Source organism: Heterodontus francisci, chromosome 9 (genome assembly GCF_036365525.1).
Source record: "Heterodontus francisci isolate sHetFra1 chromosome 9, sHetFra1.hap1, whole genome shotgun sequence".
Lineage (NCBI taxonomy): Eukaryota > Metazoa > Chordata > Chondrichthyes > Heterodontiformes > Heterodontidae > Heterodontus > Heterodontus francisci.
In genome coordinates this window covers 93,271,659-93,294,226 of record NC_090379.1, presented here as the reverse complement: position 1 = coordinate 93,294,226, position 22,568 = coordinate 93,271,659, and the positions used below count along the sequence as shown (strand labels likewise).

Genomic DNA, 22,568 nt, shown 5'->3' with positions numbered 1-22,568 from the left:
AGCGACGCCCACATCCCATGAATGACTTTTTAAAACTTCCATGTTTTAACAGGTGGGTCAAGGGGCAGGCAGCCAACCTGCTCCCAGGACGTGGGCTGGCAATTCAAGTATTTTAATGTGACTGGCAGCCTCTGATTTATCCAGCTTTGCAGTTTTACTTTGGCTTGCTGCATTTCCCAAGAAGAGAGGAGAGAGCAGCTTCTGGGAAAAGATAAGTGCTCCTCCCTTCTCCGCCCCCCCCCCCCCCCCCCCCCCCACCAAATACAAAGACCCCTAGGGTCAGGGATCGAATCCTCTCTGCCCCTCCCCCCACCACCACACCCCAGGTCATGGATCGTGCCTACTTGCTCCTGCAGCCTGCTCCAGAGTGCTGTCCACTTGACTGGAAGCCAAGCCTGTCAATCAGGCTGACTTCCAGGTGGAAACCTGTCAAGAAGAAAAGACTTCCAGGTTTCCCATTTGAGACTACACCCACTAGCCCCCACTCTCCCCGATCCTACTCATCTACATAACCCACCCGTGTACATCCAGGCCTTTATTTCACTTTCTGTACCTAATCTGACTCCAATTCACCCTATTTCCTTCACTGTCATTCCTGTTTCTTTCTCAATCCTTAAATCGCATTGGTTAAGGAGATGCATTATTGGTACCATTTACTAAGGTCTCGGATATCCTGCTGCCCTCGCCATACTGTTATCCACTCCCACTTCCAGCACATTATGGCACAAAGAACTTTGAGCTGTAGAGTGCAGAAAAATGTCTAACCGGGCACGCCATGAGATGCCCCACTCCAGCAAGATCCAGCTGCAAACTTGTGTGGCAGAAGGCCATAGGGACTTTACACGATTCTCCCTTTTGTAGAGTTAAACAATGTGCAAAATAAAAGGCCAGTTTTCTATGAACATATATTTGGTTTACTATTTTCACCTTGCACCATTTTGTGCTCTAACTGTGCACAATCATTCATCAAAAACAGGTGACACTGGAGCCAATTCATGAAAAGGATCTTCGCACACATTAGTGGGCGGGTAATAGAGATTATAATGTGCTTAAACATAAGGCAGAATCAAATTACTTCGCTTTATTTGAGAAGATGTAAGCATGTCTGAATACACACCAAGGGCGTAGTTTGACTTTGTGCAACAGTGTAAAATAGGTGATAACCATCTTGTAGTATTGGTGTCAAAATTACCCCCATGTGTGTGCTTTGCATTATCATGTTTTCATTCTTAAAAATAAACTGACTTAAGTCTATTGATTTGTTTTGGGAGAAGGGCATCAATTCTCCTCACATTTCCTCCTCTTCTGATAGTTGACACTTTCTAGGATAAAGGTCCATAGATTCCTGCAGCCTGACATTTTAGATGGGAATCTCTACAATGCCAGCAGCACTGACAGTGGGAAGGCAGCAAGGTCAAGCCCAAACCTGTCCTCCCTATTTCCACACAAGCGGAAGGAATCACTGGATAACCATTGGCAGTGAAAGCCCTTGCTGATTTCCCTACTATCTCTTGCCCGTGGGAACAGAGGGTGATTGTAGGGTCCCTACTGCAGCCCAGCACTGACCTGGGATCAAACCTGTCGCCTTCCTGGTCTGTATGAGAGGCATGGAATATTTCTCCCATTCTGGCATTTTATGTCAAATTCAAGTAGTCCCAGTTCCACTATTGCACAGATTACATCCAGATTAAAGCACTCTCTGCTTTGTCCAAACAATCTGCCCTAACCTTGGAACAGCTGCACTTTTTACCCAAGTAAATATTTTCCTTTTATCACACCAGCTCTCCTCTTTTAAAGAGCTTACTAATTTAATGACAATTCAAGTTGAAGGCAGTGTGGAATTGCACCCACTGGGGAATCACTCAAGTCTGTCCAAACTCTTTTTGCTTCAGGCCCTTATTGTCAGCAGAGAGAGGAGAGTTTCAGACTGGGACAAATTCAAACCTAGATCCCAGAGGTGAAGGGATAATGTTCTAACCCTGAGTGTCACCCAGTCTCTCGCTATTTATGCTGCTTCATAAAAGACTTTTGTGATGCAACATCTTTCTCACTGGCTGTCCAGCCATTAGAGCTACTGTTGGAATAGCACTTCAAGCTTATCCTGCTGAGATATGACAGTACTGAAGAATGAAGCAACTCTACTTTGTGCACAGTCTCAATACTGACCTTTGTTAAAGTGGGTGAGGTTTAAAGTAGTAGACTCAAAACTTTGAGCTCCCCTGCCTAGTTGCGACAAAGCAGCACAATCTATTCCAGTACTGTCAGCCTTTTTTGCTTTTTAACATAACCACAAACTACTGTGGCTGGCAGATAAAGCAATATTTTCATAATAGATCCAAAGTGTATATACAGCAATCTAGAAGTGCCACTGTTAGTATACAGCATCAGATTTTGGTTTAATTTAGAGCACCATTTCTCTCTCAAGGAATCATGCACTATTACTAATATTGCACACCAGTATTAACATGCATGCACGCTATTTGTGCACATTAGCATGCACATACTCAATTTCCACAGCAGACACAATGACAATTTTCACATCAACCAGACTGGCACCGAGAAATGTGGAAAATTCTACAACTGATCCCACCTGCAAAATAAACACTAGAGACAACAGTTGCAGGCACTGGTTTTGTTTTACTCAGCTTTGCGAGGCTGTGAAAATGCATCTTTAGAAAACCTACAGCAAACCTTCTCTATGGGCATTCCTTAAGGCTTTTGCACTTGCGAGGTCTTCCCACAATATGATTCTGTGGGAAGACAGTGCTGGAAACACAGTGCTTCTGCTCAAATTTTACTGAATGCTGACGTTCGCAATAACGATGGAGGTGTGAATCTGTAAATTATCCTGGGTATTCTAATCTGCACACGAGCTGTTCGATATGAAGTGCTTCCTCTCTGAGCTAACTTTAAAAGAATTGAACACCTCTTTCCTGTTCTGGGAAAGCTTACTGCCCTGTTCCTTCCACCACTCCCCCTGCAGAGAGCTGCCGTATCAACACAGAAGCATGAAAGAATCACTGAGCTGCCATCAGTTTTGTACAAATCAGCACCCATTCTGCATCCTTCTTGGTTCTGAGTGCCAATCCAAGGCATCAGCATTTCTCAGTCCTGGCTGATATCCCCACTAGGAAAGATGTGCAGTTTGCCCAACTTGTCCAAACCCAAAATGGTTGTCTTGGTGGGTGCAGGCTTTCCCAAATGTTCTTTTTATGTTTTTTTTCCTTTTTCTTGTCCGTTTTCTCTCCCCTAATCGCCTGACAGCATGCCCAAAAATCTGGTGTTGCCCCATGCAATAGGTACACTACTGTATCTCAACACAATGGTCATCCTTAATGTGTGAGCCATAATACCACGTGTCGCCTTGCTATTAGACTATAGGGAGTGTCACCACTGAGCATAATCTTTCCCTTACCCATCATCTGCACACGTTCACTTTCACACATACTCTCTTTTTCAGCATGGGAAGTCTGGCTTCTTTTGTTTCCCCTTTGCCTAACCTAGGGGCGCTGAGGCATTCTGTGGCATCCACACACTTGCCCCAGCTGAGATGAGCATAGATTGAACCTTGGACCATCCTGGCCTGTATGACTCAGTAGCTCGCTGACTATCTTCGCCAAGTCATCAAGGCAGCTGAGAAGGGTATTTGCATTGTATAGTACGCAATGGTGACTGTGTGTAAAGTCAGAATCTGTTTGACGGGTAACTACTGTGTCATACACAGCGATCATAAAGCTCACATCATTGTTTAAAGACATAGAATAAGCTGCAGGCTTTCAACAACTCCAGATTATCCGTTATTTTTCTAGCATGCTTTGCCATTCATGGAAGGGCCTGGTTCAGTTTTCATTCTTTTAAAACAACAGCAACTGTGTCGGCAGCCGCTAAGGGCCAAGGCAGCCCACAATGCTGGGACATAACGCCTACCCTCAACTATCAAGTTGCTGTGAGATCCGCAGTAATAATCTACAGTCTGTTTCCAAGAAATAGTAATCCCATCCATGTATATTGTGTATGTTTTTTACTGGTTGCTGGCAGGGAAATCGCACTGCTGGGAATCTGAGTGCCAATGTCACCAGTTCTTCAGTATAAAAGGAAAGTAAGTGCCCAGTCAATGGCAAAGGCAAAGTCACCCAACCCTTCCCAATACATGCAATCAAAACATTCGACAGCCACCTTAACTGATGGTGTAGGTTCAATATGGATCACTTTTTTTATTCATTCATGGGATGTGGGCGTCACTGGCTAGGCTACCATTTATTGCCCATCCTTAATTGCCCTTGAGAAGGTGGTGGTGAGCTGCCTTCTTGAACCGCTGCAGTCCATGTGAGGTAGGTACACCCACAGTGCTGTTAGGAAGGAAGTTCCAGGATTTTGACCCAGTGACACTTTTAAAATGAAGGAACCCTGCATGCAGCAACCTTTAACTAGCATTCAATGTTTGGGCTGTAATTTGTGTTTCATGGGGTCAAATATTTTATTTTTAGAAATGACAGCAAGCCTAAACATTTTGGTCACTTAAGAGAACCAGACGCAAAAATGTAACAATCTCCAGAGGCCTGACGAGAAACTAGAGCAGTCTAATGGGACTTATTCCAGCTCGTGGCTTTATGGATCCGCTCAGTTTTGTTTCCCTCGGGTTCCGCTACCTCGGCCGTGATTAGTTTTCACCCTTCCCTTCTATTTCCAGAATCTGGCTGCACTCACCGGGTGGAGGTTCCAGGAATCGGGCGGCCAATGTCCACCAAGACACACCAGCAGTACCCAGTCGACTGGTGGCACTGTACCGGCTTGTATAGTCCAGCCCCTGCGCACTCTGGAATAAAGATGCCATCTCGGGGGTACTGCCGAGTTTCTTCCAGAGCTGTTTGTCTCTCTTGGTCGCAGGAGGGTTTTTCTATTTGGAAGAAGCAGAGAGAGACAATTGCTCGTAAATTTGCTTTTTGTTTAAAAAAAAAAGTTTTACATCCGAGCTGCCAGGCTTAATCCTATTTTAGTACTTTTAGCCAAATAGCTTTCATGTCAGACTAATTTAATTTTTATTCCTTCCAAAGGTTACAAAATTTTGCTGGCATATACACCGTGCTTTTGGTCTGAAAGAAATGGATCCATTGTTCTTCATATTTATAAAGTGACATAGTTCAGGAGGCTTGCTGTAATGTGCATATCTGTCCAACAGCAGAAATGAATGACAGAAACATGAGCTCGCACTTTCCAGCTGTACAGGGCAATTAGCTCAAACTAATGTCAATCACAACACATTTTTATATAAATATGGGAATTTGTTTTCTTTGTCTAGAATTATGTTTGAAAATGCCATTATGGCATTAATTAGAAACAGTTTAAAGGATCTTCCCAGAAACACATATGCCCAGACTTTGGAGCAGGGCATCATGCTCTGTTGGTTAGACTTGTTTGCACACATTTAGGTTTCAAACATTTTTGCTGACAAACTTGCTGGAAGTGCGAGCTGATTAAAGTTGGGGTGAGGGCAAAAGGGCATCTGGGTGAGCAATGGGAAAAACTGTGTTTCACTTTTTAAACCAGTGGAATTAAAAGATTGAAAAATAAACAGGAAAATCAGAGGAGAAGAAGGATAAATTCAATGGCAAATCAATACTGACAATTGATTAATGCATACCTCAATACAGTAGGTGCCATGAATTATAACATTATGTATATAATATGTCAAGTTCCATGAGCTGTGATTAAACTTCCACTGTTTACAGCTCTCATGAAAACAGAACCCATATAAAGCACTCCTTTGACAAATAAAATGCCCTTTATATAAAAAAAAATTGGAGGGCTTCCAAAGGAAGTGTTGTAAACAGGAAGAGGATCTATTTAATTACTAGTTTCTGATTAATTATGCATTTTTAATTTGACAGGCAGAAGAACACCTCTGGGGCCTCAGTCATTTTGTGCTAATAGCACGAAAGGAGTCGAGATTGGTCCAGAAATCCAGTCTCCTTTTGCAATTCTAATAACTGGGATGGTATCTTTCTGAATCAATAGAGCAGCAAGGTCTCATTCAGGAGTCGGGCTGATCCAAGACGGAGTGAATTCTTACTCGTTCTACCCAGCATATTCTCCCTCACCGCTTTTCATGTCCTCAGGATACCTCTAAGCACTTTGGAGCCAATGAATTATTTTTAAAGTGCACTGGCTCTTGTTTTGTAGGTAAATGCAGTTTCCAACTTGTGCCTGGTGACATCCCATGGAAAGCAAATGAGATGAATCATCTGTTAAGCTGCTTATGTTGGTGTTCGTTGAAGCTAAATGTTGGTCAGGACACCTGAAGAACTCCCTTGCTTTCAAAAAAATAGGGCAATGGGATCTTCTATGTGCATCTGTGCAGACGGATGTGGGTTACTGCAAAGGAAAGCAGGTTTTCGAGATTAGCCCTCAATAGCCTGCTGGGTGGGGAGGTTGACAACAGGGGGCTGGCACAGTTAGGTTGCTACTCAGCAGTAGGCAGTGATAGATGCCTTGATGGATCCTCTGGATAATGCCAAGAGAGGATAGAGGGTAGCTATGGACTTGGTATAGACAATAGAAAGTATTGATTGATTGATTGGGGTAGGGATTGATGGAGCAAGGTGTCGACGAGGGGGAAATTAAAGGTGGCATAACCAGATGACAGGTCAGAGGCAAGAAAAGCACCTGAGAGATTTTAAAAATAGGGAGATAGAGATAATGGGCTCTGGTCCAGAGCAGCAGCCAAAATCTGAACACAAATGAAATGCAAGGTATTTCTGAAACTGGGAATTGTGACTAACGTTAACACATCTTCTCACCATCTTGATGTTTGTTCAAGGCCTTATTGAAGGCCCTATCTGCCTTTTCAGGTGGATGTCAAAGATTCCATGGCACTAAGCAAAGAAAAGGAGAATTCTCCCGGTGTCCTAGCCATCATTTATTCCCTAACCAACACCATGAACAAATTGACTACTCATTAGCCTCACTGTTGTTCATCTTGCTGTGTTCAAAATAGCTACCACATAACAATGACCATAATTAAAAGTAATTCATTATATCTGATGCTCTTTGAGATAGTCGGAGGAGATGAAAGGTGCCACAGAAATGCAAGTTTGTTTGTGCGTTCTTTCACCACACCATCATTCCCCTTTTTCTCCATGGGAAACGTGGAACGTTATAGGTGACAGAGTGGAAGATGCCTAGCAGCAGGTCATTAGGGAATAGTGTAAATCACAAGGGGAACTAAATGGGGTGATTAAACATAAATCAATACAATACGCAATGCAATTCCTAGAGTTACTATACTTGTGAATGCGAAAGCAGTTCAGCTACATACAGCATAGTCACATTGGTTGTTCTGAGGTGGCCTAACACCAGTACAATGCTGCACTTTGTTACAGCCTATATTGAGAGGCATTGCTCATCTGTAACTGGCCAGGAAGTCTATGTAAAAGCAGTTTTCACCGAGTTCCAAATGGGAACGTGTAATAATCCATGTTTTTTGGGAAGACGTTTCCATTTGTAACGCTGTTGTGAGGAGATATACATTGTTACACCCCCACTCCCTGGCCGCTTGCACAAGCTTATATGAGTTGTCACTAGACTGAGCTTCAGATCACTCACCTTCTCAAGTCCTCTGGCATATTGCTCACTTCTGCCTCTACATGAGCTTTTCGCCACTTGAACTCTAGCCATACTTTTGTCACCTCCAGACTCGTTACTCCCAATGCCCTCCTTGCTAGCATTCCATTCTTCACCCTCCATAATCTCCCATTTGTCCGAAGCACAGTTGCCTATATCCTGCCCTACAGTAGGTCCCACACACCCATTATCCTGATCTTGATGAATTACATGGGTCGCCTGTTTCCCCCAAATCATCCAACTGAAAATTCCTACTGTTGTCTTTGAAAACCACCAACAGCCATGCACTTGCTACTTCTGCAAACCCCTCCAGCAATATGTTCCCTCCCAAACCCTTTGGTCCTCCAATTACAGCCACCTGAGCATTGCCTGCTCCTGCATGTCTCGGCCCTAATCTCTCAAAAGCCCTCTCTAACTCTTCCACCTCTCAACTTCTGCATCCTCCGTTAAAAGCCTTTTCAAAACCCATTTTTTGAGCAAGTCTTCAGTTACCTTTCCTAACTTCTCTCTCATATTTCTGCACCCACTCTTCTTACTATTCTTCTGCAAAGTGCCTTGGGATGTCTTGTAATTAATGCAAGTTGGCGTGAGGCAAAAAGTTATTAGCTGCCTTGGACTCTTAAACCAGTCTCTTACTTCTGAAGTTCACATGGGAGACGAGCGGGATAGTACTAGCTTACACTGGTGTATGAATCCGCTTAAAGAAGAACTTTGATCCATGTTGGAAGAACAAGAGCAGCCACATCAGAGAGAGTCGCTGTGTGCTTGAGATTTGAGAAAGCAGTCAATGGGTTAAATCTTCCTGTCTTCATTCTATTTCATGGTCTTGGAGAAGCATCAGCATCATAGAAACATCGGAACAGGAGTAGGCCATGCAGCCCTGTTCCACTGTTCAATCAGATTATGGTTAATCAGTATCTCAAGGTCATTGTACCTGCCTTTGATACTCTTAACTAACACACATCTATTAATATCCGTATCCACAACCAGATATGAAGAGGAGCACCAAAGATGGAGTAAAAGATCGGAGAGAGAGAGGTAAAACTGCCAAAAGAACAATAGATAGGGAAGGGCTGAGACAAAGGGAAAATTTCTTCTGTGCACTGGCTGTGGTGAAATCTTAAACCTTTTTATAAGGAACAGGTTTATTACTTTGCCCATCCAGCACACCTAGGGAATCTACCTTCCTCTCCCATCCCCTACCCCACAATGGAGTGAACAGGGAACAGAAAAATAAGATAATTATGTATCTATCATTTTCTCAAAATAGCAGAACCAAATAGTAGTGTAATTGGAATTTAGACCTCAGTAGGACCAAGTTAATTGGAGGAAAATATGAATATTAAATCATTTCAGGAAGTGAAGACAGCCATTTATTCAGCCACATCTAATATTTGGAGTTGACTGAAGACGACATGCTCAACAAAGTTAATACTGAGCCTTGGGTAGATATTATTATTGCAAAACCCAGTCTCATGAACTGATAATTCATGTGTTTTCATTTCACAAGAATGGATTTTACAATAAAACTACCTCCTTCAACAGGCTCACTATCATTAGATCACACTAGAGTAATGGATGAAGAAGCCAGAGGAGAAGCCTGTATGAATATCTCAAGCCATTCTCCGTGAAATATTAATATTTTGTTTTTTTTTAGGAAATGATAATGTATAAACATTGTAAATAATTTTCCTAAACCTTCTGATTTGCTGTAAGTTATTACCGTTGTAAAAGTTTAATTGGTTATTTGAAATTAATGGCCCGTATCTGCAAAATCAATCCTTCTCTTAGCGTTCTTTCTTCATAGAAAAATTGAAGGCAAAAGCAGATCATGAGTAATGAAGTTCTGTGATGTTAGTAATAAATTTTAACTGATATTTATGGACGGTACCTATTTTTATGGCACAATTCCACAGGGATTTTATGAGCCTCAGTCAAAAATATGTTGTAACCTCATTTATTGAGAAAGACAATTACAGTTTAAATTTGGTTGCAGAAATCACAACAATTTGCATTTATATTGCACCTTTATTGTAGAAAAACAGCCCATAGAGCTTCAGGGAGGCATAATCAGAAAAAGAAATTGATGCCAAGCCAAAGAAGTAGATACTAGGGGTGACTAAAAGCTTGGTCAAAGTGGCAGTTTTAAAGGAGGGTGGAAGAAGGTAGAAAGGTGGGCAGCTTAAGAGATGGAATTTCAGAGTGTGGGACATAAAGGGCTGAAGGCAAGGCCACCAATGGTAGAGCAAAGGGAGTGGGAGATGCTCAAGCAGCCAGAGGCAGAGGATTGGAGAGCTCCAGGGTGGAAAGGAGTTGTAGGGGGTGGAAGAGGTTGCAGAGATAAGGAGGGGCATGGGTTCGACCCAAACTGGATACTATAATGAAAGCTCTTCCTCTCTCCCCTCTTTCTTCCCCTCCCTCTGCCCTCCTTTCCCTGTTAACCTCTTAATTACTTCCAGGTGGGCATGAACACAATTTAGCAAAAAATACTGAAAGTGCTGGAAATAGCAAGTCTGGCAGTATGTGTGGAGAGACAGGAACAGAGTTAACACTTTAGGTCTGTGACCTTTCAGATGAAACTCAAAACACTCACAGTGGCAACTGAAAACTAGTAGATAAAACCATGAAAAGTTTCAAAAGCATTTTAGATTTTATAAATGGGGCACAATGTACAAGAAAAAGGAAAGAAAAAAGATTTGTATTTATACAGCATTTTCACAATCTCAGGATGTCTCAAAATGCTTTAAAACCAATAAAGTACTTCTGAAGTGTAGTCACTATGTAATGTAGGCAACGTAGCAACTAATTTATGTCTAGCAAGGTCTCATGAACAGCAGTGTAGATAATAACATATAATCTGTTTTAGGTGATATTGGTGGAAGGATAAATTTTGGCTGGGACACCAGGGAGAATGCCTCTGCTCTACTTCAAAATAATATTTTACGTCCATCTGAGAGGGTAAATGGAGTCCCCATTTAACATCTCATCTGAACGACAGCACCTCTGACAGTGCTGCACTCCCTCAGTTCTCAGTAATGTTGATAAATGAAGATCAAGTGTTTTTGTTAATATCTTTGGGCTGGTAGTCTCTTATATTCTGGTCAAAATCTTTCAAATCAAAGGAACTGATACACTGACCTGGTAAGCCGAGCTGCCGAAGGAAACAATGGACCAATTACCTTATGTTGCTATTTCTTTTGAAATCTGTGGAAAAGTTGGAGATTTAACTGGCTGAAAAGGGGAAAAAAATGGAAAGCAAGGTCCTGAAACAAGGATCAAATCCTGAAATATGGGATTAACTTTTTGATTAATAAACAGCTCATTCGTAGTTTCTCGTTCTTTCCTCTCCTGTGGATGTAACACCGGGGTTCAATTCTAGCTCCAGATGCACACCTGAATGGTTTTTCTTGATGTGTGAATCCAAATAGCGAGCTGGAGTCTCAACCTAGAGTTTGTGCCCAAGTCTCTAGAGAGGGACTTGAACCCACAACCATCTTGACTCAGAGGCACGAGTGCGATATAATTCAGCACTGGTTAGGCCATGCCTGTTAATGTGCAATCTGTCAAGTATTCTGAGAAATAATGGTTCACACAGATGGAAGGTTTATATCCCTATTTCCCACATCTTTGTGCATTTAATCATGAGTCTGCTCTCCTGTAAATTATTTGGAATGCCAAGCATGTATGCAGATTTTACAATTTATGCGTATATAGCAAATGGAATGGATTCTGTTTAGGGGGCCATTAATGAGACTTTATAGTCTTAGGCAATGGAGAACCACTTTCTGATTAAGTCAAGGTTCCCATAGATTTAAACCATAAAATGTTTATAAGGTTCTCGTTGCAAGCCCCACTTTAGGGCTTGAGCACATAACTCAGGCTGAGGAGCTAAATGGCCTACTCCTGTTTCTATGTTCCTGACGTGCTGGACAAGTAGGGATTGCGCTGTTGGAGGTGCTATTCTCCAGATAACGTGTTAAAATCAGACCATGGAGTGGAAAATAGTACGTATGGTACCCATTTTTCAGGTGCAAAATGTACCAATTTAGCAGTGGGACAGCCTGCACCAAATCTACACAGGAATAGGTCTCGCTGCCAAGTACATGGGCCTATTTTTGTTTTCAGCTCTAAACCCCTTGAATACATTAATGAGGGGGTCTAACTTTGAAAACCTCATAGAGAAATGAGCAGGGCATTCTGCTCAGAATTATTCAGAAGACCCCATAAGCACCAGCTAAAGTGAAGTCTGGATTTTTTTGAAAAGAAAAACTTTGTGTGAAGTCAGGAGCAGGAGTGATCAGGCAGTCAATCCTGGATTGGATGCAGAGAGGAGTCTGGGCTGGTTCAGAAGACCAGTCAGCCAACTCTGACAATACAGAACATTCTTGAGAATATTCTCCTTCCCAATCACAAAGTAACACTTCTTTAGATGATTTAGGGAGAAATAATATTAAGATACAATCTATTCTCGATAAACAATAATTCATCCGTGTTCTGCTTTCAATGGTGGTAATCAATTGAGGTGTTGTTCATGACGAAACTGCAGAGATTAATGTAATGATTAGTAATTATCGTCAGCACTGCAGCTCAAAGAAAACCTACACAAAGTCTGGATTCCAATAACCATAAATACAATGAAGAGAACATTCTGTGTAGCTCTAATTCAGCAAGGAATGTTTCTGTACTTCTCTCTTCCTCTGTGCTAGTCGCAGAACAGCAACCTTCCTCCCACATTTAGATTTGTGGTCAGGTGCCAGACTCTATCTGGCAGCCAGTCTGCACTGTCCAATACAGAGAGCTCCAGAAACATAATAGCTCCCCGCTGAATGATGCAAAACACTCAATCCAATGGTAGATTCACATTTTCATAGGTTTACGGTTGCAGTTTATCTGCAGGTTGACTCCTTTACGCTGAGCAATGCATCTGATGGCAGGAGAACTGAGTGTCTGCTCTCCTTTTAGCAGAAAAGTGCCTACTAACTTTTATATAGGCTTGTCATGGGCCAGTCAATATAATAATGAATAAGCTACAGGTCCTTCAATTGCCTAGCCTCATTCCCCTGCTAAAGTATAAGAGAACATTGTGTCATGCTAAAAGCATTTATTTTATTTGAAAGTTATTTGGCCTTCTGTACTTTTCTGTAAAATCTCGAAGCACTTTGCACAATGAATTGCAGTGGTTTGTTATGTATGCAAATGTAGTAGCCATTTTGTGTATGGACAGCACCCACAAATGGCGATGGCCTTTGAATCGGTCTTTTGCAGTCTTGATTGAGGGAAGAATGTTGACAGGACTCTGGAATAGGGGATCTGAATTGCCAGAGCAATCAGCCTGGGCTATGGCTGAGATGCTAAGCAGAGGATAGATCAACATACTGCAGGTTTATTCTGTCCCTGTAGGGAAGTGATTGGCATCCACTTGACATCCTTTCTGATTGGAAATTTGCCACATCAGGAAACACTGACAGGCCTGCTACAGGGCCCTGTGCCATTACACCACAGAAATGGAATTGTTTAATTAAATTACATTAGCTTCAGTGATATTTCCCACTGTGCATTAAAGCACTACATAGAATTACAGCACAGAAACAGGCCACTTAGCCCAACTGGCCTATGCCAGGGTTTATGCTTCACATGAGCCTCCTCCCAACTCTCCCCATCTAACCTTATTCATATCCTTCTATTCCATTCTCCTTCATATACTTAATTAGCTTCCCCTGCTATTCACCTCAACCACTCTATGTAGCAGCAAGTTGCACTTTCTAATCTCTCTCGGTAAACAAGTTTCTCCTAATTCCTTATTGGATTTATTAGTGACTGTCTTTATATTTATTGTCCCTAGTTTTGGGCTCCCTCACATGTGGAAAAATCCTCTCTCCACTGTATCAAACCCCTTTTAAAGATCTCGATTGAGTCACGCACCCCCGCCCCCCACCCCAGCCTTTTATCTAGCAAAAAAGCCCTAGCCTGTTCAGTCTTTCCTGATGGTTATTACCTCTCAGTTCTGGTATCATTTTCATAAATCTTTTTTACACTTTTTCCAGTGCCTCTATATATCCTCTCTATAATATGGAGGCCAGAACTGGGCACAGCACTCCAAGTGAGGTCTAACCAAGGTTTATGGTGTGAATCCGCTCTGGCCTTCATGCCTGCATAAAGTCTAACTGTAAATTAATTAGGCCGGTGTGGATGGGAAATAGCTCTCTGGTGCTTTTTAAGTTGTTCATTTTTACAGGCCACCATTGAGTGCGGAGTCAGAACAAATGCAAGGATTAGGCCAACCAGTTTGTAGCAAGTCAACGACTGCTTTTACTTCAAGTGTCCTTTCCAGATAATCCCATTGAGTAAAATAAAGAAAGTTATTTTGACTCAGAAGCTATTGTCCCACCACTCCCCTTCCCCACCCCCTTTACCAATCTGGAATGAGAAGGCTCGGGCTCTGTCACTTCAACAACAAATTCTCACGCTTCCTAAAGTCATTGGACCAACTATGCAGACCACTTCAAAATTCTTGAACAGAGAATTTCCATTTCTCTCGACACCTGGATACTGGAGGTAACTTTAATTACCCAAATCTCGATTGAGATAATGTTGAAGTAAAGGGTAAGGAGTGGGAGGAATTTCTAAAATGTGTTCAGAAGAACTTCCTTGAACAGTATGTTCTCAAACCAACTAGAAAGGAGGCACCGCTGGGTCTGGTGCTGGGAAATGAGGTGGGCCAAGTGGAACAAGTGTCTGGGGGGGAGCACTTGGGTAAGATTGATCCCCGTATCACAAGGTTTAGGCTCGTATTGCAGAAAAGCAAGGAATGATATCAGGTAGAATGGCTAGATTGGAAGAAGGCTAATTTCAATGTGATGAGAAGGGATCTAGCCAGGATAAAATGCAACCAAAGACTGACTGGAAAAACTGTAACAGAACAATGGGTTATCTCAAAGGAAGAGATGCTTTAGGTACAGGCTAGGAACATTCAAACATGGGCGAAAGGTACAGGAAGCAAAAACAGGGCCCCTTGGATGACGAAGATAAAGATTATGATGAAACAAAAAAAAGAGGGTGTATGATGCAGGTCAGGTGAATTCGTCAAGTGAGAACCAGGCCAAATACAATAAGTTGAGAGGGGAGGTGAACAGGAAAATAAGACTGGCAAAGAGAGAATATGGAATAGAATGGCAGTTAACATTAAAGGGAACCCAAAAATCTTCTACCAGCATGTAAATAGTAAGCAGGCAGTAAGAGGTAGATTGGGGCCTATTAGGGACAGAGAGGGTAATGCATGCTTAGAGGCACAGGGCAAGGCTAGAATACTTAATGAGTACTTTGTATCGGTATTTACTAAGGAAGAGGAATCTGACACTATCAGTAGAAGCAGAGAGAATAGAGGCAATGGATAGGGTAAATGTTGACCGGGAGGAGGTACTGGAAAGGCTGGCTATGCTTAGGGTAGATAAGTCACCTGGTCTGGATGGCTTGCATCCCAGGCTGCTGAAGGAAGTGGGGGTGGAGATAGCAGAAGGGCTTGTCATAATCTTCCAATCTTTCCTAGACACTGGGGAAGTGCCAGAGGATTGGAGAGTGGCAAATTTTACACCCTTACTCAAGAAAGGGTGTAAGGACTGTCCGAGCAACTACAGGGCAGTTAGTTTAACATCAGTGGTGAGTAAGGTTTTAGAAACAATAACAGGCACTTGGAGAGGTTTGAGTTAATTAGGATAGCCAGCATGGATGTGTAAAAGGCAGATCACGCTTCACTAATCTAATTGAATTTTTTGATGATGTAACAGAGAAGGTTGATGAAGAGAATGTGGTGGATGTTGTTTGTATGGATTTTAAGAAAGTGTTTGATAAGGTACCACATAAAAGGCTGGTTAAAAAAATTGAGGCCCATGGAATAGGAGAGTCAGTGTCCAATTGGATAAAAAATTGGCTTAAGGACAGAAAACAGCGAGTCGTAGTAAATGGTTGTTTTTCAGACTGGAGGATGGTAGACAGTGGTGTTCCCCAAGGGTCAGTGCAAGGACCACTGCTTTTTTTTTTTGCTATATATAAATGACTTGGATCTTGGAATACAGAGTAGAATTTCAAAATTTGCTGATGATACCAAACTTGGAGAAGTGGCAAACAATGAGGATGATACAAACTGCCTGTAACAGGACATAGATAGGCTAGCAGAATGGGTAGCCAAGTGGCAGATGGAATTTAATATTGACAAGTGAAGTGTGGTGCATTTTGGCAGAAGGGATAGGGAGAGGCAATATATACTTAATGGCACAGTTCTAAACAGTGTGCAAGAACAGGCGGACCTGGGAGTGCAAGTGCATCGATCTTTGAAGCTAGCAGGATATATTGAGAGAGTGGATATTAAAGCATATGGGATCTTGGGCTTCATAAATACAGGCATTGAATACAAAAACAGAGAAGTTATGCTGAACCTTTATAAAGCTCTGGTTATGCCCCAACTAGAGTATTGTATCCACTTCTAGTTATCATACTTTAGGAATTATGTGAGGGCCCTTGAGAGGGTGCAGAGGAGATTTACCAGAATGGTTCCAGGGATGGAAGATTTTAGTTCCAAGGTGAGCTTGTTCTCCCTGGAACAAAGGAGATTGAGGGGAGATTTGATAGAGGTGTACAAGATTATGACAGGCTTAGATAAGTTAGACAAAGAAAAACTGTTCCCATTAGCTGATGGTACAAGGACTAGGGGACGCAGATGGAAGATTTTGGGCAAGAGTTGCAGGGGGAATGTGAGAGAACTTTTTTTACGCAGCGAGTGGTAATGACCTGGAACTCACTGCCCACAAGGGTGGTGGAAGTGAAGACAATCAATGACTTCAAGAGGAAATTGGATGAGCACTTGAAAGAAATAAACTTGCAGGGCTATGGGGACCAAGCGGGGAGTGGGACTGGCTGGATTACTCCATGGAGAGCCGGCATAGACTCGCTGGGGCGAATGGCCTCCTCCTATGCTGCAAATTACTCCAAAAAAAAAGCCAGCACCTTTAAAGAAAGAGAAGGGGGAAAACCTGAGGAAGGCAATAACTTAACTCAAACCTTCCTGCACAATGAGTGACAACAGCAGCTTGGATTTACATTTACAGAGAGAGGGATGAACAGACAGCGAGCCGCGAGCTCATGGAGGTAACTGAAAGTGCAGTTCACAAAATAGATTTTAAGGCTTTTAAAAGCAGATAGGGTAGAAATCCTGAAGAGTTAGGGAAGAGGTTCCAGAGCACAACCAATAGCTGCACACTCTCCCACCATGGAATAAGCAGAGAGAAAGCACAGAAATCTTGTCAGGAATTTAGGAAGCGTAAGGCTGGAGGACGTCACAGAGGTAGAATGCAGCAAGACAGGGGAGAGGCTTATAAAGGAGATGACATCTAATGCTTTATCCTTCCCTCAGGCAGTACCCCTACCCACCTGTCAATACACTGCCTCCCTTCCCACATCTGCAGAAAATTCTCAGTCACTTCTGAAGTAGAGATGGCCGTTCTCATAATCTGTCACTTGCATTTTCACTAGTTTTAAAGACTCCCTGAGCCGATAGCTTTTCATAACAAGCCTGCCTCCTACACTTCCACTATCGCTTGGTGTGTCACCCGAGCTGTAGGAAGGGTGCAAACTCATTAGCCACCCTCCCTTCCACCACCATTACCGTCCTACCATCAGGTAGAGAAAACGTCATCACCCTGTCCCTGCCTCCTGCATGCAACTCTATTCTGAAGAGTTAAAGTGAACATAAAACACCACCACATTAAACAGCACACTGTTTAAAGCAACAAAAAGTAATATATTGACAATGCTCTTATTTACTGTCTGATGAAATCCTAGATGATTGATTTGGACTGCTCTGGGCAGAGCAGAAATAAGAGTTTTCCCAGCTTGCGTGCTTTCTTTCCTCTTATGTTGTTTAAAAACCGCTTCAGCCTGAAATACTGCTGGCCTAGTAATTTAATTCAGAGCAGCATGGGATCTTCCACCTTCACTTTTCCTGCTTTTTGACCCTCAACTATGTTTTACTCAGATGGAACCTCATGGTCTAAATCAAGCTTTAAAGGACCCTTCTTCAATCAGTGCTCCTCTCTCGTGTATCCCCTCAGTGCTGTGTTGGGTACATTGCAAAACATTTTGATTTCTGTACTGGACAGTTCCAACCTTCCGCACAGAGCTGACATTAGATACTAGCACCAGCTATATTGACAGCTTTCAACCTTTGTTTAAAAAACCTAGCTCAAGTCCAGCAAAAAACCAATCCTACTCTGGATATATCATTCATTTTCATATCTTCACAATTTTTTTAAAGTTCTTACGTGAACAAAGGAATTCTTAATTGTTTTTACTTTCTCTTTTGTATTTTTCCACTCTGGTTTTCTCTCCGTGTCCATCTGCTCTCAAACATGGTGACCTTTGCTGAACACTGGTTCCAGGGCAACAACAGCCATCTTGTGGATCTTGAAGTGACCATTCATGAGGTGGAAGCCAAGATACCATTGAGCCATGAGGCAGGACATCAATGTCAAGCCTGATTTTGGCCTTACACTGGTGCGTTTTCCAATAGCGATAGCTATCAGATGTGGCGCCCATGTTTATTTTTCTCTAGCCTGAGCCACTGAGACCAACTATCACTCCTTCCCCCGCATCCACTCCACCACCCTGAAGGATAGATATCTCAACCAAGTCTAAGGTTTGAACTTGGGGTCGTCTTGGCCTGTATGGTTTATTATCACACCAGGCAGTGTCATTGTCCACTGAGCTATTGCCAGGTTCCCAACTAAGAAACTAAGGATCATAAAATCATCGAAACATCACAGCACAGAAGGTGGCCAATCAGCCCGTCATGTTCGTGCCAGCTCTCTGCAAGAGCAATTTTAGCTAGTCCCACTCCCCTGCCCTTTCTCCGTAGCCCTGCAAATCTTTTCTCTTCAGGGGCTTATCCGATTCCCTTTTGAAAGTCGCAATTGAATCAGTTTCCACCACCATTTCAGGCAGTGCAGTTCAGATCGTAACCACTCGCTGTGTTTATAAAAAAAAAAGTGTTCCCTCATCTTGCCTTTGGTTCTTTTGCCAATCACTTTAAATTGATATTCTCTGATTCTCGCCCCTTCCACCATTGGAAACAATTTCTCTCTATCTACTCTACTGTCTGGATCCCTCACGATTTTGAACACCTCTATCAAATCTCCTCTCAATCTTCTCTTCTCTAAGGAGAACAGCCCCAGTTTCTCCAGTCTAGCCACATAACTGAAGTCCGTCATCCCTGGAACCATTCTCGTAAATCCTGGTTCATCAGTCAAGAAACTTCTAGTAAAATAAATAATGTTTTGGTGAAAAGCATTAAATAAATTTAAAGTTTGATTTATTATTGGATTATTAGATATAAAATAATGGGTTTTAATAGATACTCTGCAGGTTAAGGACAATTGAGATGATACCTGAAATCCCAACTATAGTTGTGGCCATTAACAACTTTGCTAGAAAACTCTACCAATGGCTCTATAGTAGAGAGTACAAATGGAGTGTTAAACTATATAAAATCAGCAGTCCTAGGTTCAATCCCTGCTCTGTGCTGAGTTAGCATATCACATTTAGATATAAATTGGCTACAGTTTTAAAAGGGAGAAATCAGCTGGGGTTCCCAGTCCTGTTCATTATCCAATGACCCTGCTGGAAAGAGCAACAGCAGCCTGATTTTAACTCTGTGTAAGTGAATGGGTTTTGAGTAACTTAAAATCTCATTGGGTAGATCTCAAGTTCATAATGCACCCTGTAACAAAACTGAAGTATTTTTGGCAAAGATTTCCCTTACAATGGGCTTCTTTAATTCTCTCAATAAGGAATAACAATTCAACTTTATTCACAGAAATCAGCTTAATCTAGTACAACATTGCTATGCTTCATTTTCTAGAAGGCTGCTATGATGGTTTGGCTAGTTGCTGAGCAGTTTGCTTGAGAGATGCAGAAAACAATACAAATATGTTGTGTCATTTGTTCCAACATGTGATCCATCAGGAGCTTTTTGAATGTGCTCGAAATCTGCTTGCATTCGCAGAGCACCAGTCACAGTTTGAGTTATTGATCTTTTCCAAATCACTGAGATTGAACTAGAGCCTTTGAAGAGAACTTACTCGACTAGCATCTCTGAAGAGACTATGATAAGCCAGAAAAATTCCTTTGAAGACAAGATTAATAAAACAACTATACAGAATCTTACAGCAGAGAAGGAGACCATTCGGTCCATTGTGTCAGTGCTGGCTCTTTGAAAAAGCTATCCAATTAGTCCCACTCCCCTGTTCTTCTCCCATAACCCTGCAAATTTCTCCTTTTCAAATATACATCCAATACATAAACAGAACTATAGTTCAGTATTAGCAATCCATTTAATGTTTAAACATAGGAGGAGCTCCTACAGGGTAACAACGAGTGCAAGTACATACAATACCTAGCTGTGATCATTGGCTTGCTCTGCTGCTGTTTAATGTATTTGTTTGGCAGTTAAAGCATAAAGCAAGGTAAGAAACTCAGGCTCACCTAAGAGAGATGTATGGAACACAGAAGCTAAAAATACCCGAAACTAGAAGGGGTGAAAGACTTTTAAACGATATTATTTCTATCATGTCTCACATACAAAGATCATTGAAGAAATAACCAGAGCTATGCAAATTTGTGCAAATTTCTGATAAATTTAAAAACTGCAATTGTCACACATTTGAACAAATCACAAAACTTATTTTCCTCAAGCAAACTGATCAGCAACCACCTGAAGGTTCACTGCAATGTGCTATTGGACAAATCTGTTTTTTGCAAAAAAATAAGTTGTTTTTTAACTCTTTATTGACAATTAAAGAGCCAAGTGAAATTAGAGACAAACTGGGCATCCATGAGCCCCTGTGGACCATCAGCAGCAGCAGAATTGTATTCAAACCACAATCTGTAATCTCATGGCCCGGCATATCCCCCACTCTCCATTACCATCAAGTCAGGGGATCAACCCTGGTTCAATGAAGAGTGCAGGAGAGCATACCAGGAACAGCACTAGGCATACCTCAAAATGAGGTGCCAACCTGGCGGAAGCAGCATGTAATACACAGAGCTAAGCGAGCCCACAACCAATGGATCAGACCAAAGCTCTGCAGTCCTGCCACATCTAGTTGTGAATGGTGGTGGACTATTAAACAACTAACAGGAGGAGGAGGCGCCACAAACATCCCCATCCTCAACGATGGGGGAGTCCAGCGCGTCAGTGCAAAAGACAAGGCTGAAGCATTTGCAACAACCTTCCGACAGAAGTGTTGAGTGGATGATCCATCTCATCCTCCTCCTGAAGTCCCCAGAATCACAGATGCCAGTCTTCAGTCAATTCAATTCACTCCACATGATGTCAAGAAACAGCTGAAGGAACTGGGTACTGCAAAGGCTATGGGCCCTGACAACATCCTGGCAGTAGCACTGAAGCCTTGTGCTCCAGATCTAGCCAAGCCGTTTCAGTACAGTAACAATACTGGCATCTACCCGACAACGTGGAAAATTGCCCAGGTATGTCCTATTCACAAAAAGCAGGACAAATCCAATCCAGCCAATAACCGCCCCATTAGTCTACTCTCAGTCATTAGCAAAGAGATGGAAGGTGTCATTGACAGTGCTATCAAGCAGAACTCTCACAGCAATAACCTGCTCCCCAGTGCTCAGTTTGGGTTCTGCCAGAGCCATTCAGCTCCAGATCTCATTACAGCCTTGTTCGAAACATGGACAAAAAAGCTGAATTCCAGCGGCAGGATGAGAGTGACATCAAGGCAGCATATGACTGAGTGTGGCATCAAGGAGCCCAAGCCAAATTGAAGTGAATGGAAATCAAGGGGAAAACTCTATGGTTGTTATGGTTGTTTAAGTTGGAGGTCAATCATCTCAGCCCCAGGACATCACTGCAGGAGTTCCTCAGGGTTGTGTTCTAAGCCCAACCATCTTCAGCTGCTTCATCAATGACCTTCCCTCCATCATAAAGTCAGAAATGGGGATGTTCGCTGATGATTGCACAGTGTTCAGTTCCATTTGTGACTCTTCAGATACTGAAGCAGTCCGTGCCTGCATTCAGCAAGACCTGGACAACAGTGATAACAGTGTTCCTTAAAGGGCTAGGCAGATAAGGCAAGTTTTGAATACTTCTACTATTGCAACATGCCCCAAAGTACTCTGGAGAGTTTTTGGAGGTGTTGTGATGAGTTCCTGAATTTGCTATAAAGTGTTGCTGTATTTCTACAGGGAGGGCAGAAACCTGCCCACACAAAGGCTGTAATGGTTATGGAGTCTGCAACGGCATCAGCTCTGGGTTTGCAGCATGACAGGAAGACAGAGCAGTGGCTGTGGAGAGGGCAAACTCGGTGCCATGTTTTCTGCCAAGTTGGAACTGGAATCCTCCATGCTACTTGACCCACCAATGAACCCAGCGTCCCAGTGTGCGTCTTCACCAGTACACTCCCGTATGCCGCCCCATCAAGGTCCTCATTGGTGGACCCTGCAGGAGAACTTGTCTGTGAGCTCACCCTCCGGTGAGCTGGCAACCAAACCATTCTTTACACCTGGTCTGGCTGCAGCCCACTTGTGCCTGGTGACTCACCACATGCTGGTCCTAATTCTATACTTGCCTTCTGAACTGATGGTTGTGAGTGTCAGATCAAATGGTAGGGCCTTTTCATCAATGCTGTGCTGTTGCTCGCTCTGTTCCTCCTTGGGCTACTGTGGCTGTGCAGGCGGCAGTTCTTGGGTGTCTAAAAGCAGGAAATCAGAAGGGGAAAGTTCGTCTGAGGGAAGTGGGTGCTGGGGTGGGAAGCAAGAGGTTCAAGGTTACACCATCAGCAGCTTTCTCATTATGCCAGATAGCAGGATGAGTGTGAGCTAGGAGTTGAGAAGGGTCCTAAGGCAGGACCAAACGTCTTCCTTAATGTTTTCAG

At 42.7% G+C, this 22,568-nt stretch overlaps 1 protein-coding gene across 4 annotated transcripts in view; it reads right to left on the bottom strand.

Moving 5' to 3' along the window:
• The window catches only part of smoc1 (SPARC related modular calcium binding 1), a 245,804-nt gene that overhangs the window by 137,374 nt on the left and 85,862 nt on the right, over positions 1 to 22,568 (bottom strand). For all 4 annotated transcript variants that reach the window (XM_068038371.1, XM_068038372.1, XM_068038373.1 and 1 more), the window contains exon 8: positions 4,708 to 4,897. In XM_068038371.1, the coding sequence (XP_067894472.1) occupies positions 4,708 to 4,897 (190 nt within the window). The remainder of the gene's footprint in view (positions 1 to 4,707; positions 4,898 to 22,568) is intronic.